At 41.6% G+C, this 14,791-nt stretch overlaps 1 protein-coding gene across 1 annotated transcript in view; it reads right to left on the reverse strand.

Annotated features, from left to right (window-relative positions):
- The window catches only part of LOC117511005 (sia-alpha-2,3-Gal-beta-1,4-GlcNAc-R:alpha 2,8-sialyltransferase-like), a 29,089-nt gene extending 14,633 nt beyond the window's left edge, over window positions 1–14,456 (reverse strand). Inside the window, exons 1-2 of the mRNA XM_034170937.1 lie at window positions 14,209–14,456; window positions 7,127–7,249 (exon numbers count right to left, since the gene is read on the reverse strand). Coding sequence (XP_034026828.1) covers window positions 7,127–7,249; window positions 14,209–14,366 — 281 coding nt within the window. The 5' untranslated portion in view covers window positions 14,367–14,456. The remainder of the gene's footprint in view (window positions 1–7,126; window positions 7,250–14,208) is intronic.
- Window positions 14,457–14,791: the final 335 nt, after the last annotated feature.

Here is a 14,791-nt window from a genome sequence, read left to right on the forward strand (position 1 = left end):
TTAAAGACACATATTACCGCATCTGCACAAATTAATTCCAATTATTCACATTTTCAATCAATCAATCAATCAATTTTATTTATATAGAGCCAAATCACAACAAACAGTTGCCCCAAGGCGCTTTATATTGTAAGGCAAGGCCATACAATAATTACGTAAAAACCCCAACGGTCAAAACGACCCCCTGTGAGCAAGCACTTGGTGACAGTGGGAAGGAAAAACTCCCTTTTAACAGGAAGAAACCTCCAGCAGAACCAGGCTCAGGGAGGGGCAGTCTTCTGCTGGGACTGTTTGGGGCTGAGGGAGAGAACCAGGAAAAAGACATGCTGTGGAGGGGAGCAGAGATCAATCACTAATGATTAAATGCAGAGTGGTGCATACAGAGCAAAAGGAGAAAGAAACACTCAGTGCATCATGGGAACCCCCCAGCAGTCTAAGTCTATAGCAGCATAACTAAGGGATGGTTCAAGGTCACCTGATCCAGCCCTAACTATAAGCTTTAGCAAAAAGGAAAGTTTTAAGCCTAATCTTAAAAGTAGAGAGGGTGTCTGTCTCCCTGATCTGAATTGGGAGCTGGTTCCACAGGAGAGGAGCCTGAAAGCTGAAGGCTCTGCCTCCCATTCTACTCTTACAAACCCTAGGAACTACAAGTAAGCCTGCAGTCTGAGAGCGAAGCGCTCTATTGGGGTGATATGGTACTATGAGGTCCCTAAGATAAGATGGGACCTGATTATTCAAAACCTTATAAGTAAGAAGAAGAATTTTAAATTCTATTCTAGAATTAACAGGAAGCCAATGAAGAGAGACCAATATGGGTGAGATATGCTCTCTCCTTCTAGTCCCTGTTAGTACTCTAGCTGCAGCATTTTGAATTAACTGAAGGCTTTTCAGGGAACTTTTAGGACAACCTGATAATAATGAATTACAACAGTCCAGCCTAGAGGAAATAAATGCATGAATTAGTTTTTCAGCATCACTCTGAGACAAGACCTTTCTAATTTTAGAGATATTGCGTAAATGCAAAAAAGCAGTCCTACATATTTGCTTAATATGCGCATTGAATGACATATCCTGATCAAAAATGACTCCAAGATTTCTCACAGTATTACTAGAGGTCAGGGTAATGCCATCCAGAGTAAGGATCTGGTTAGACACCATGTTTCTAAGATTTGTGGGGCCAAGAACAATAACTTCAGTTTTATCTGTGTTTAAAAGCAGGAAATTAGAGGTCATCCATGTCTTTATGTCTGTAAGACAATCCTGCAGTTTAGCTAATTGGTGTGTGTCCTCTGGCTTCATGGATAGATAAAGCTGGGTATCATCTGCGTAACAATGAAAATTTAAGCAATGCCGTCTAATAATACTGCCTAAGGGAAAATAAAGTGAATAAAATTGGTCCTAGCACAGAACCTTGTGGAACTCCATAATTAACCTTAGTCTGTGAAGAAGATTCCCCATTTACATGAACAAATTGTAATCTATTAGATAAATATGAATCAAACCACCGCAGCGCAGTGCCTTTAATACCTATGGCATGCTCTAATCTCTGTAATAAAATTTTATGGTCAACAGTATCAAAAGCAGCACTGAGGTCTAACAGAACAAGCACAGAGATGAGTCCACTGTCTGAGGCCATAAGAAGATCATTTATAACCTTCACTAATGCTGTTTCTGTACTATGATGAATTCTAAAACCTGACTGAAACTCTTCAAATAGACCATTCCTCTGCAGATGATCAGTTAGCTGTTTTACAACTACCCTTTCAAGAATTTTTGAGAAAAAAGGAAAGTTGGAGATTGGCCTATAATTAGCTAAGCTAGCTGGGTCAAGTGATGGCTTTTTAAGTAATGGTTTAATTACTGCCACCTTAAAAGCCTGTGGTACATAGCCAACTAATAAAGATAGATTGATCATATTTAAGATCGAAGCATTAAATAATGGTAGGGCTTCCTTGAGCAGCCTGGTAGGAATGGGGTCTAATAGACATGTTGATGGTTTGGATGAAGTAACTAATGAAAATAACTCAGACAGAACAATCGGAGAGAAAGAGTCTAACCAAATACCGGCATCACTGAAAGCAGCCAAAGATAACGATACGTCTTTGGGATGGTTATGAGTAATTTTTTCTCTAATAGTTCCAATTTTATTAGCAAAGAAAGTCATGAAGTCATTACTAGTTAAAGTTAAAGGAATACTCGGCTCAATAGAGCTCTCACTCTTTGTCAGCCTGGCTACAGTGCTGAAACGAAACCTGGGGTTGTTCTTATTTTCTTCAATTAGTGATGAGTAGTAAGATGTCCTAGCTTTACGGAGGGCTTTTTTATAGAATAGTTTTACATCCTCAATGAGGATGTAAAACTATTGACAAGATACTCTATCTCACTTACAGAGTTTAGGTAGCTACTCTGCACTGTGTTGGTATATGGCATTAGAGAACATAAAGAAGGAATCATATCCTTAAACCTAGTTACAGTGCTTTCTGAAAGACTTCTAGTGTAATGAAACTTATTCCACACTGCTGGGTAGTCCATCAGAGTAAATGTAAATGTTATTAAGAAATGATCAGACAGAAGGGAGTTTTCAGGGAATACTGTTAAGTCTTCAATTTCCATACCATAAGTCAGAACAAGATCTAAGATATGATTAAAGTGGTGGGTGGACTCATTTACATTTTGAGCAAAGCCAATTGAGTCTAATAATAGATTAAATACAGTGTTGAGGCTGTCATTCTCAGCATCTGTGTGGATGTTAAAATCGCCCACTATAATTATCTTATCAGAGCTAAGCACTAAGTCAGACAAAAGGTCTGAAAATTCACAGAGAAACTCACAGTAACGACCAGGTGGACGATAGATAATAACAAATAAAACTGGTTTTTGGGACTTCCAATTTGGATGGACAAGACTAAGAGTCAAGCTTTCAAATGAATTAAAGCTCTGTCTGGGTTTTTGATTAATTAATAAGCTGGAATGGAAGATTGCTGCTAATCCTCCGCCCCGGCCTGTGCTACGAGCATTCTGACAGTTAGTGTGACTCGGGGGTGTTGACTCATTTAAACTAACATATTCATCCTGCTGTAACCAGGTTTCTGTAAGGCAGAATAAATCAATATGTTGATCAATTATTATATCATTTACTAACAGGGACTTAGAAGAGAGAGACCTAATGTTTAATAGACCACATTTAACTGTTTTAGTCTGTGGTGCAGTTGAAGGTGCTATATTATTTTTTCTTTTTGAATTTTTTATACTTAAATAGATTTTTGCTGGTTATTGGTGGTCTGGGAGCAGGCACCGTTTCTACGGGGATGGGGTAATGAGGGCATGGCAGGGGGAGAGAAGCTGCAGAGAGGTGTGTAAGACTACAACTCTGCTTCCTGGTCCCAACCCTGGATAGTCACGGTTTGGAGGATTTAAGAAAATTGGCCAGATTTCTAGAAATGAGAGCTGCTCCATCCAAAGTGGGATGGATGCCGTCTCTCCTAACAAGACCAGGTTTTCCCCAGAAGCTTTGCCAATTATCTATGAAGCCCACCTCATTTTCTGGACACCACTCAGACAGCCAGCAATTCAAGGAGAACATGCGGCTAAACATGTCACTCCCGGTCTGATTGGGGAGGGGCCAAGAGAAAACTACAGAGTCCGACATTGTTTTTGCAAAGTTACACACCAATTCAATGTTAATTTTAGTGACCTCCAATTGGCGTAACCGGGTGTCATTACTGCCGACGTGAATTACAATCTTACCAAATTTACGCTTAGCCTTAGGCAGCAGTTTCAAATTTCCTTCAATGTTGCCTGCTCTGGCCCCAGGAAGACAATTGACTATGGTTGCTGGTGTCACTAACTTCACATTTCTCAAAACAGAGTCGCCAATAACCAGAGTTTGATCCTCGGCGGGTGTGTCGTCGAGTGGGGAAAAACGGTTAGAAATGTGAACGGGTTGGCGGTGTACACGGGGCTTCTGTTTAGGACTACGCTTCCTCCTCACAGTCACCCAGTCAGCCTGCTTTCCCGGCTGCTCGGGATCTGCCAGGGGGTAACTAATGGCGGCTAAGCTATCTTGGTCCGCACCGACTACAGGGGCCTGGCTAGCTGTAGAATTTTCCACGGTGCGGAGCCGAGTCTCCAATTCGCCCAGCCTGGCCTCCAAAGCTACGAATAAGCTACACTTATTACAAGTACCGTTACTGCTAAAGGAGGCCGAGGAATAACTAAACATTTCACACCCAGAGCAGAAAAGTGCTTTAGTTAAGGCACGTGAAGATTACACTGTGAAACAAATCGTTATCTAGTTAACTAGATCAATCTAACTGCGCAGATTAAACAGCTAACAGATACAGCAAAACACCACTGTGCTCCGGAACAGGAAGTGATACAATACCGCAGTGAGAGCCAACCACCAGTAGAGGCAAGCAAGAGCTTGCCTCTACTGGTGGTATTTTGTGTGCAATATGATGCACTATTTTGTGCATCATATTGTGTCCCCACATCATGTTTAAGACTCTCCTGAATGCTAATAATGTTTTACAATGCTACTTTTATCACAGATTACACCCATTTCCAGGTCCTGATTGGGTATCCAATTTTTAATTATGTATTTGTTGGTAACGTACATGGTCAAGTATTTAAAAAAAAATAAATCTTCAGTGGGAGGCCACCTTAATTGAGGCCAGATGGGCCACAATCAATATTTACTCTGTTAAATAAAAATATACTCCTACATCAGCATTCAAATCCCTGACATCAGGGTGAATGTGAGGCATTATTGTAAAGCACTTTGAGCATCTGATGCAGATGGGAAAGTGCTATATAAATGCAGTCCATTTACCAGTTACCATTTAGCATTCAAAAGGGCCTCATCACCAAAATCAGAATTTTTTCCAATATTTTCTTCAAGTTTCATGAAAAGATTAATTGATTTTCAATATAAATAGTAAGAAAAATATAACATCCATGGCAGATGTAAATCAATGTGCAGCCACAAAACATGGTTTACAGGTGCACAGCCGTAACTGCATCACTGTGTGTGTGTTTGTATGAAATAATTAAAAAACTGCTTGATGGATCTTGACCAGACCTAGTAGGAATATTACTTGGGTTTCTGTCTCCTGGTGATTATCTTTAGGAACAGATTGGTCAAAGGTAAGCGGACAAGGTCAAGAAAAACATATCTGCCATAAAACCACTGGACAGATTTTGACCAAATCCGATGAAAATGTTACTTGGGTTAATGTATCTAGATGATTAACTTTTGAAACAGATTGTCAAAGGTAAAGGTCAAACAAAACACTGTCACAAAGAAATCATAGTATGAAGTCATATATACGAGGTCTGTCAATAAAGTATAGGTCCTTTTTATTTTTTTCAAAAACTATATGGATTTCATTCATATGTTTTTACGTCAGACATGCTTGAACCCTCGTGTGCATGCGTGAGTTTTTCCACGCCTGTCGGTGACGTCATTCCCCTGTGAGCAATCCTTGTGGGAGGAGTCGTCCAGCCCCTCGTCGGAATTCCTTTGTCTGCGAAGTTGCTGAGAGACTGGCGCTTTGTTTGATCAAAATCTTTTCTAAACCTGTGAGACACATCGAAGTGGACACGGTTCGAAAAATTAAGCTGGTTTTTGGTGAAAATTTTAACAGCTGATGAGACATTTTGAGGTGATACTGTCGCTTTAAGGACTTCCCACGGAGCGAGACATCGTGCAGCGCTCTCAGGCGCTGTCGTCAGCCTGTTTCAAGCTGAAAACCTCCACATTTCAGGCTCTATTGATCCAGGACTTCGTGAGAGAACAGAGAAGTTTCAGAAGTCGGTTTCAGCATTTTATCCGGATATTACACTGTTAAAGGAGATTTTTTTAATGAAAGACGTGCGGACGGATTGCAGTGTCGGCTTGCAGCCGCCGCGACGCTCCGCCACAGGAAAAACACCTCTGTTGGAAGCCTTAAGGACAAGTTGGAACATGTCCAGCTGTTAAACAATTTCTCATATACTCACTCCACTGAAAGCCATCAAAAGCTGCCTGGATTTTACAAATGGTTATCAACACGGAGGTGTTTTTCCTGTGCCGCCGCACCGCGCCGGCTGCGTCCCGACACGCGGACCCGTCCGCACGTCTTTCATTAAAAAAATCTCCTTTAACAGTGGAATATCCGGATAAAATGCTGAAACCGACTTCTTCTGAAACTTCTCTGTTCTCTCATGATGTCCTGGATCAATAGAGCCTGAAATGTGGAGGTTTTCAGCTTGAAACAGGCTGACGACGGCGCCTGAGAGCGCTGAGCGACGTCTCGCACCGTGGGAAGTCCTTAAAGCGACAGTATCACCTCAAAATCTCTCATCAGCCGTTAAAATTTTCACTGAAAACCAGCTTAATTTTTCGAACCGTGTCCACTTCGATGTGTCTCACAGGTTTAGAAAAAAGTTTGATCAAACAAAGCGCCAGTCTCTCAGCAACTTCTCAGACAAAGGAATTCCGACGAGGGGCTGGACGACTCCTCCCACAAGGAGTGCTCACAGGTGAATGACGTCACCGACAGGCGTGGAAAAACTCACGCATGCGCACGAGGGTTCAAGCATGTCTGACGTAAAAACATATGAATGAAATCCATATAGTTTTTGAAAAAAAATAAAAAGGACCTATACTTTATGGACAGCCCTCCTAGTTTTTTTTTATCCCACCATTGTAGGGTATTAGTCCTTTAATGCCTTTCACTTGCTATTTACTGATCTCTGCTTAAACATCTGATCAGTTCATTTATTTTTTCAACAGCATTCCAGAAAGGACAGGAAAACAATGGTGATATGTTGGTTTGTGCAAAAGGGAATGTCATGTCAAAAAAAAAAAATCTTCAAATACACCTCACAGTGCTTACTTGCATATTAATATTTACTTGCAGTGTAACTTTGATTTTTCCTTTATAAAATACACAGTTCTCTAACATTTAAGCTTTTTCTTTTTCATTTGAAAAGTTCAAACTTGATCTCTTCCTGACATACTAATGAAGAAAAACACATTTATTATAAAGAACACAAAGGTGCTGAATACTTCTACACAGTAAAGTGTATCCGTCAGAATATGTGTGACACTGTGACATTTTAAAAATAAGATACGGGTTCTTACCTCTGTTGATAAAAGGCAGTCTTGTTGAATTTCCACTTGGAAGGTTTTCCTTGGAGCTCCTCATTCAAGGCATTTGTTAGCGGGATGAAGGACGGGTCCAGGAAGTTCATAGCAAACTGAGACCTGAGAACAAATGAAGCACATGAAGCATGCTGAGCAACAAATGTGGACATGCTGCTTCAAAATTAAAGTTTGTTTATTTGGTCTCCCTCAGGTTTTTCACTGGTATCTGTGTGTGGGGTGTGTGAGCTTTCTCTGCTCCACGTGCCCAACTCCACCTGCAGGTGGATCACAGACTTCCTGACGGACCGGAGTCAGCGTGTGAGGCTGGGAAAAAATGTCTCGAACACTCGGGCTCTCAGCACAGGATCTCCACAGGGCTGTGTCCTTTCCCCTCTGCTCTTCTCCCTCTACACTAACTGCTGCACCTCCAGCCACGACTCTGTAAAGCTCATCAGGTTTGCGGACGACACCACCCTCATCGGACTCATTTCGGATGGGGATGAGTCTGCCTACAGGAGGGAGGTGGACCGGCTGGTGACCTGGTGCAGCAGCAACAACTTGGAGCTCAACGCCCAGAAAACAGTGGAGATGATCGTGGACTTCAGGAAAGCCACAGCTCCCCCACCCTCCCTCGCCCTCACCAACAGCCCCATCACCACTGTGGTCTGTCACCGCTTCCTCGGCACCACCATCACCCAGGACCTCAAGTGGGAGTCAACCATCAGCTCCCTCATCAAGAAGGCCCAGCAGAGGATGTACTTCCTGCGACAGCTGAAGAAGGCCAAGCTGCCTGTCCAGCTGATGGTGCAGTTCTACACGGCCATCATCGAGTCCATCCTCTGCTCCTCCATCACGGTGTGGTACGCCGGGGCCACAGCCAGGGACAGACACAGACTGCAGTGCATTGTGGCCTCTGCTGAGAAGGTGATCGGCTGTAGCCTTCCATCTCTCCACGGCCTGCACGCCTCCAGGACTCTGGGCCGAGCAGGTCGGATCACAGCCGACCCTTCTCACCCTGCACACGGTCTACTCAAACCACTCCCCTCGGGCAGGAGGCTACGGTCCATCCGGACCAGAACCTCCCGCCATAAGAACAGTTTCTTCCCCTCTGCCGTTAGACTCATGAACACCTCATAACTCAGTCACCTTAAGCTTAACTCTGTCACTTTATCATTTTGTACTTTTCGTATCATGTCAAAAAGTACGTTTTAAGTACGTTTTGGGAGACTTTGTACTTTGAGTTTTTTTAATTCAGCTTACTTTCACATTAACTTCACTACATTTCCAATCTTAATTGCATACTTCTACTCCGATACATTTTATATGCGCCATGCCGTTACTCGTTACAAACAAACACACACACACACACACAAAAAAAAGTTGTGTTTTCACCCAGAGACACCACTGATTACTAGTGACTGCAACGAAGTCAGGCCGATTTGTCATGAGGCATGTCTGGTAGGCTTTTTTGCAGTTGCGCACTTGTGCACTTGGGCAGTGTTTGTCAGGAAAATGGTAATTTCTCTACATTGATTACAGACCTGCAGCGGGTCTGTAATCAACTTTTCTGCAGCGCGGCTTTGCTTTGAACCGTGAACCAATCGAAGCAGTGATTCGCAGATCAAAGCAGTGCTTTGATCTACAATTTGGGATACATTGTTTTATTTCGCTGTATCCTAATTTTTTCCCACTAAAACCCTGAAGAGCATATGTCTGTGAGTAATATTTAATATTTTTATGTTAAACTGACCTGTTATGGTCTTCTGAAACAGTTGATAGATGTGTTTTTTAACTTAAAAACAGGACCGATGCTAACGGGTTAGCATGTCTATTGCGTTTTCAATGTTAAAGTTAGCATTAAGCTGTTCGCATCAGCACGTTTGTGTTGATTTATTTTCTGTATAATTAATGGCTCAGTATTCGTTGTTGTAAAAGAATCAAATTGTAATTTTTTTTATTTATTTTTATTCATATATTAATAATAATAGCAACAACAATAATAGTCTACATAATAGATAATAATAGTCAATAATAACAGACTAAAAATGTAACAATACAATTTTAGAGAAAGAGACAAAAAGAACCTAATGAAACAAAACACAACAGAAAAGACAAAACCATGTAACAATGAAAATAAATAAATACATATAGAAATAAATAACTGTTTCCTGTGAAAACCGAGTGCATAGCCTACTCTCGTTTAGGTTTTGAAACCTTGTTTCTGAAGTGTTTTTGTGTGATGTGCACAATTTTCAGTATTTTGACTAATACTACCAGTCATTTACAAGCCTAGATAAACTTTGTAATATTAAAAAAATCAGTCCGTTTTTGATTATTAACATTTACTTGTACTTTTACTTTCAGTACTTGAGTACATTTAGTTGTACATTACTTGTCATACTTAAGTGCAATAAATACTAGATACTTTAAGACTTTTACTTGAGTAGCATTTCAGTCGGTAACTTGAACTTCTACCAAAGTCATTTTTTTTTAAATGGGTATCTGTACTTTTACTTAAGTGTGATTTTCCGGTACTTTACAGGGCCGTATATAGGAATGTGAAAGGGGGGGTTCAAATCATTGAGTTGGGGGTCCAGTGGGCCACAGGGCCCCCGGTGGGGTCGAGGGGCAACGCCCTTGTGGGGGGCTCAGGGGGCGAAGCCCCCCGAAGCAGAAGCTTTTTGAGGATTTTGAGGGGTAAAAAGCTACATAAATTTCATTTGAAACCCAAAATGTATCATTTTAGGAAATACATTTTTATATACAAATAGTCCTTGCTTGGGATTGGATCAGTTGCCATAAGAACCACCCAGGAAGAACCAAGATAACATTAATGCAAACTTTATACCTGCCTGTCGGTTGCGAATGATGCAACGGACATGCGTGAAAAAAGTCACGCATGCGCACGAAGGTTCAAGCTTGGCTGATGCAAGCGCACATGATTCAAATCCATATAGTTTTTGCAAAAATGAAAAAGGTCAGATAGTTTTCTAACAGACCTCATATTTAGCGGTATTAATATTCGCGTTTACATTATGAATATGTACGTATATGTACGTTATGTATTAAAATAGTGGTATTTAATTTGGCGACCTTGTTTAACTCGTGAAATTCGCATAATAAATCCCACGCGAATATTTGCACCTTTACAGTATTTGCAACAGGAAGGAGAAGCTCCCTTTATTTCTCAGCTTATACATACAAACATGTTTTTACAAACCAGACAAGTGCAATTGTGTGTCTACATGGGTATTTACAAGCCTACTAATCTGTTTGATATCAGAGGAGGATAGGATCCCGTAGAGACGGTGTCTGCTCCCAGATCACCAATAACCAGCAAAAATCTATTTAAGCATAAAAATTCAAAAAGAAAAAATAATATAGCACCTTCAACTGCACCACAGACTAAAACAGTTAAATGTGGTCTATTAAACATTAGGTCTCTCTCTTCTAAGTCCCTGTTAGTAAATGATATAATAATTGATCAACATATTGATTTATTCTGCCTTACAGAAACCTGGTTACAGCAGGATGAATATGTTAGTTTAAATGAGTCAACACCACTGAGTCACACTAACTGCCAGAACGCTCGTAGCACGGGCCGAGGTGGAGGATTAGCAGCAATCTTCCATTCCAGCTTATTAATTAATCAAAAACCCAGACAGAGCTTTAATTCATTTGAAAGCTTGACTCTTAGTCTTGTCCATCCAAATTGGAAGTCCCAAAAACCAGTTTTATTTGTTATTATCTATTGTCCACCTGGTCATTACTGTGAGTTTCTCTGTGAATTTTCAGACCTTTTGTCTGACTTAGTGCTTAGCTCAGATAAGGTAACTATAGTGGGCGATTTTAACATCCACACAGATGCTGAGAATGACAGCCTCAACACTGCATTTAATCTATTATTAGACTCAATTGGCTTTGCTCAAAATGTAAATGAGTCCACCCACCACTTTAATCATATCTTAGATCTTGTTCTGACTTATGGTATGGAAATTGAAGACTTAACAGTATTCCCTGAAAACTCCCTTCTGTCTGATCATTTCTTAATAACATTTACATTTACTCTGATGGACTACCCAGCAGTGGGGAATAAGTTTCATTACACTAGAAGTCTTTCAGAAAGCGCTGTAACTAGGTTTAAGGATATGATTCCTTCTTTATGTTCTCTAATGCCATATACCAACACAGTGCAGAGTAGCTACCTAAACTTTGTAAGTGAGATAGAGTATCTTGTGTTAAAGATTTTGTATATATGTTATCACTGTTAAACGTTTGTACATTTGTCTTCTTTCTCATGAGAACGGTGTTGTGCTGTTTTGCACTTCACCCTGAGAATGTATGTGTTATTCAACCTTGTTTTAGCTTTGTCTTCTTTCTCATGAGAACGGTGTTGTGCTGTTTTGCACTTCACCCTGAGAATGTATGTGTTATTCAACCTTGTTTTAGCTTTGTCTTCTTTCTCATGAGAACGGAGATGTGCTGTTTTGCACCTGTCTTAATGCAATCCTGAGAATTCAATTTTGTTTTAGCACTCTGGGGTCAATCTGAGCTGGGAATGAAGGACTGGATGTACTTATTGTTATAACATAACTTTGTTTTCGCAGCCTCTAACGACTGGGAGCAAGAGAACGTTTTGACTATTGTGATGTGGTGTTTAGTGTGAAGGAGTGTGGAAGACAGGACACTTCAGGCAGATGCAGAACAGCTGATACCTGCAACAGACGAACGAGATGTGCTGACCTGAAGTGTTCTTCCTTACAGCTGCACTTGACGTATGCGTTTATGTTATGGGAAGAAACTTGTCTTGCGTCATTACCCCCACCCTTAGGACAAGTTTCTTGTTTATGTGATGAGGGCGTCTCTTAATAAAAAGAGCGGAAAAGCAGGCCAGACTTTAGTGTAGCCTTGGTGTACAGCCTGGCCGCACTCCGCGCGTAATATTTGATTTTCTGTCTCACTGGTGTTTCTTGACTCTGTTTGTCTTGTTAAAGGTTTTACAAATGTTTGGAGGAGAAAATACCCAACATCTTGTCAATAGTTTTACATCCTCATTGAAGACAACGTTGGATGCTGTAGCTCCTCTGAAAAAGAGAGCTTTAAATCAGAAGTACTTGACTCCGTGGTATAACTCACAAACTCGCAGCTTAAAGCAGATAACCCGTAAGTTGGAGAGGAAATGGCGTCTCACTAATTTAGAAGATCTTCACTTAGCCTGGAAAAAGAGTCTGTTGCTCTATAAAAAAGCCCTCCGTAAAGCTAGGACATCTTACTACCCATCACTAATTGAAGAAAATAAGAACAACCCCAGGTTTCTTTTCAGCACTGTAGCCAGGCTGACAAAGAGTCAGAGCTCTATTGAGCTGAGTATTCCTTTAATTTTAACTAGTAATGACTTCATGACTTTCTTTGCTAATAAAATTTTAACTATTAGAGAAATAATTACTCATAACCATCCCAAAGACGTATCGTTATCTTTGGCTGCTTTCAGTGATGCCGGTATTTGGTTAGACTCTTTCTCTCAGATTGTTCTGTCTGAGTTATTTTCATTAGTTACTTCATCCAAACCATCAACATGTCTATTAGACCCCATTCCTACCAGGCTGCTCAAGGAAGCCCTACCATTATTTAATGCTTCGATCTTAAATATGATCAATCTATCTTTATTAGTTGGCTATGTACCACAGGCTTTTAAGGTGGCAGTAATTAAACCATTACTTAAAAAGCCATCACTTGACCCAGCTATCTTAGATAATTATAGGCCAATCTCCAACCTTCCTTTTCTCTCAAAAATTCTTGAAAGGGTAGTTGTAAAACAGCTAACTGATCATCTGCAGAGGAATGGTCTATTTGAAGAGTCAGGTGACCCTGAACCATCCCTTAGTTATGCTGCTATAGACTTAGACTGCTGGGGGGTTCCCATGATGCACTGAGTGTTTCTTTCTCTTTTTGCTCTGTATGCACCACTCTGCATTTAATCATTAGTGATTGATCTCTGCTCCCCTCCACAGCATGTCTTTTTCCTGGTTCTCTCCCTCAGCCCCAACCAGTCCCAGCAGAAGACTGCCCCTCCCTGAGCCTGGTTCTGCTGGAGGTTTCTTCCTGTTAAAAGGGAGTTTTTCCTTCCCACTGTCGCCAAGTGCTTGCTCACAGGGGGTCGTTTTGACCGTTGGGGTTTTTATGTAATTATTGTATGGCCTTGCCTTACAATATAAAGCGCCTTGGGGCAATTGTTTGTTGTGATTTGGCGCTATATAAATAAAATTGATTGATTGATTGATAGGGACCAGGGAGCAAAAATTCTAAACCCCCATGGGAAAAGTTTATCTAGTAGTTCCCCCTTTCATCACTTAAGGGATTACTCTGGCAGAGGAAATTGAAACTTGAGGGTGTGTGATAATAGCTGTGTAACAGTTAGTGCTTGTTGCTTATTATCAATGAAAAGAAAATACATAACGTTGATATCCAGATCAGAAAAAAATCAGCAGAATTATCGGGGGGGGGGGGTCGGTTGAACCCCCTGAACCCCCTCTATATACTGGCATGCTTTATACAACACTGTTCCAAACACACTTAGGCGGCTAAACAGAAGTGTGGCCGAGACTGGACTCGAGTACGACAAGACGAGTATCTGGATGTAAGTCTGGACTTTCTCACGAGTCTGTCACATGTCTTCCTGTCCTCCAGCAGACCACTGCCTAATATTTGTCAAATCTGCTTGGTTTAATGTGTCACATTATTCTGGGTCTATATCACCTGTTGTTGCGCACACTTTTCATGTGTTGCGTAATGGAAACGACTGTAGGAGATGAAGGATATAAAGGCGAAAGACAAACCGGTAAATCTACCTGAAGGTAAAAACAACAACAAAAACGCTTTTCCACCGGGGAGGGGGTGGAGTATCTGTCTTTAGCTGCAGGTCCAACCGGATCAGCACCTTGGACAGCTCACCGGTTCGCAGCGGCCCGAATCCATACGCCTCACGAGCACGCGTTTGGAATGTGCACGTTTAGGCCAGGCCGCATGACTGTAACTCCACACAGACTTGCAAAAAAAAAAAAAAAAAAAAAAACACTCACCGAAATCCTGCATGAAACATAATCCTGGGGCCTCCCATCGGGTATTTGGACGAGCTGAAGAGGCTGTCTTTCCTCAGAGACACGTAGCTGATCAGGGACAGGATGAGCAGGGCGATGCTCAGGATGACCAAACCCAGGGCTCTGGCCATGCGGACCATCTTGGAGGAACGACCGAATTCCAGACGTCGGTTTATGTGCTCATTACCGGAACAGCACGCGCTCTCCAAATCCAGACCAACCGCCGGCGGCACTCATCCGTTCATATAACCATCTCAGGCAGACACGGCAAATGGTGGTTGTGATGATGATGGTGATGAAGATGGTGAGGAGGAGGAGGAGGAGGATGCGTCGCCTCCGTCCGCTGTCATTCCTAACCAGCCCTGCTGCCGCTGTCCGCTCAGTCACCGACACATAAACAAACAAATAAAATAAAACGTGCCACCAGCGGGTCGGAGCTGACGAAGGAGTTAAACAGAAGTTACACAAGACCGGTTCAAGGTGACGCGCGTCGTCTTCCTGCGGGATTTTCAGAGACGCCGCTGAAGATGCTCCGGAGAAAAAAATCCTGTAAGAAGCTGAACAG

The sequence above is a fragment of the Thalassophryne amazonica genome, chromosome 5, assembly GCF_902500255.1.
Source record: "Thalassophryne amazonica chromosome 5, fThaAma1.1, whole genome shotgun sequence".
Classification (NCBI taxonomy): Eukaryota; Metazoa; Chordata; class Actinopteri; order Batrachoidiformes; family Batrachoididae; genus Thalassophryne; species Thalassophryne amazonica.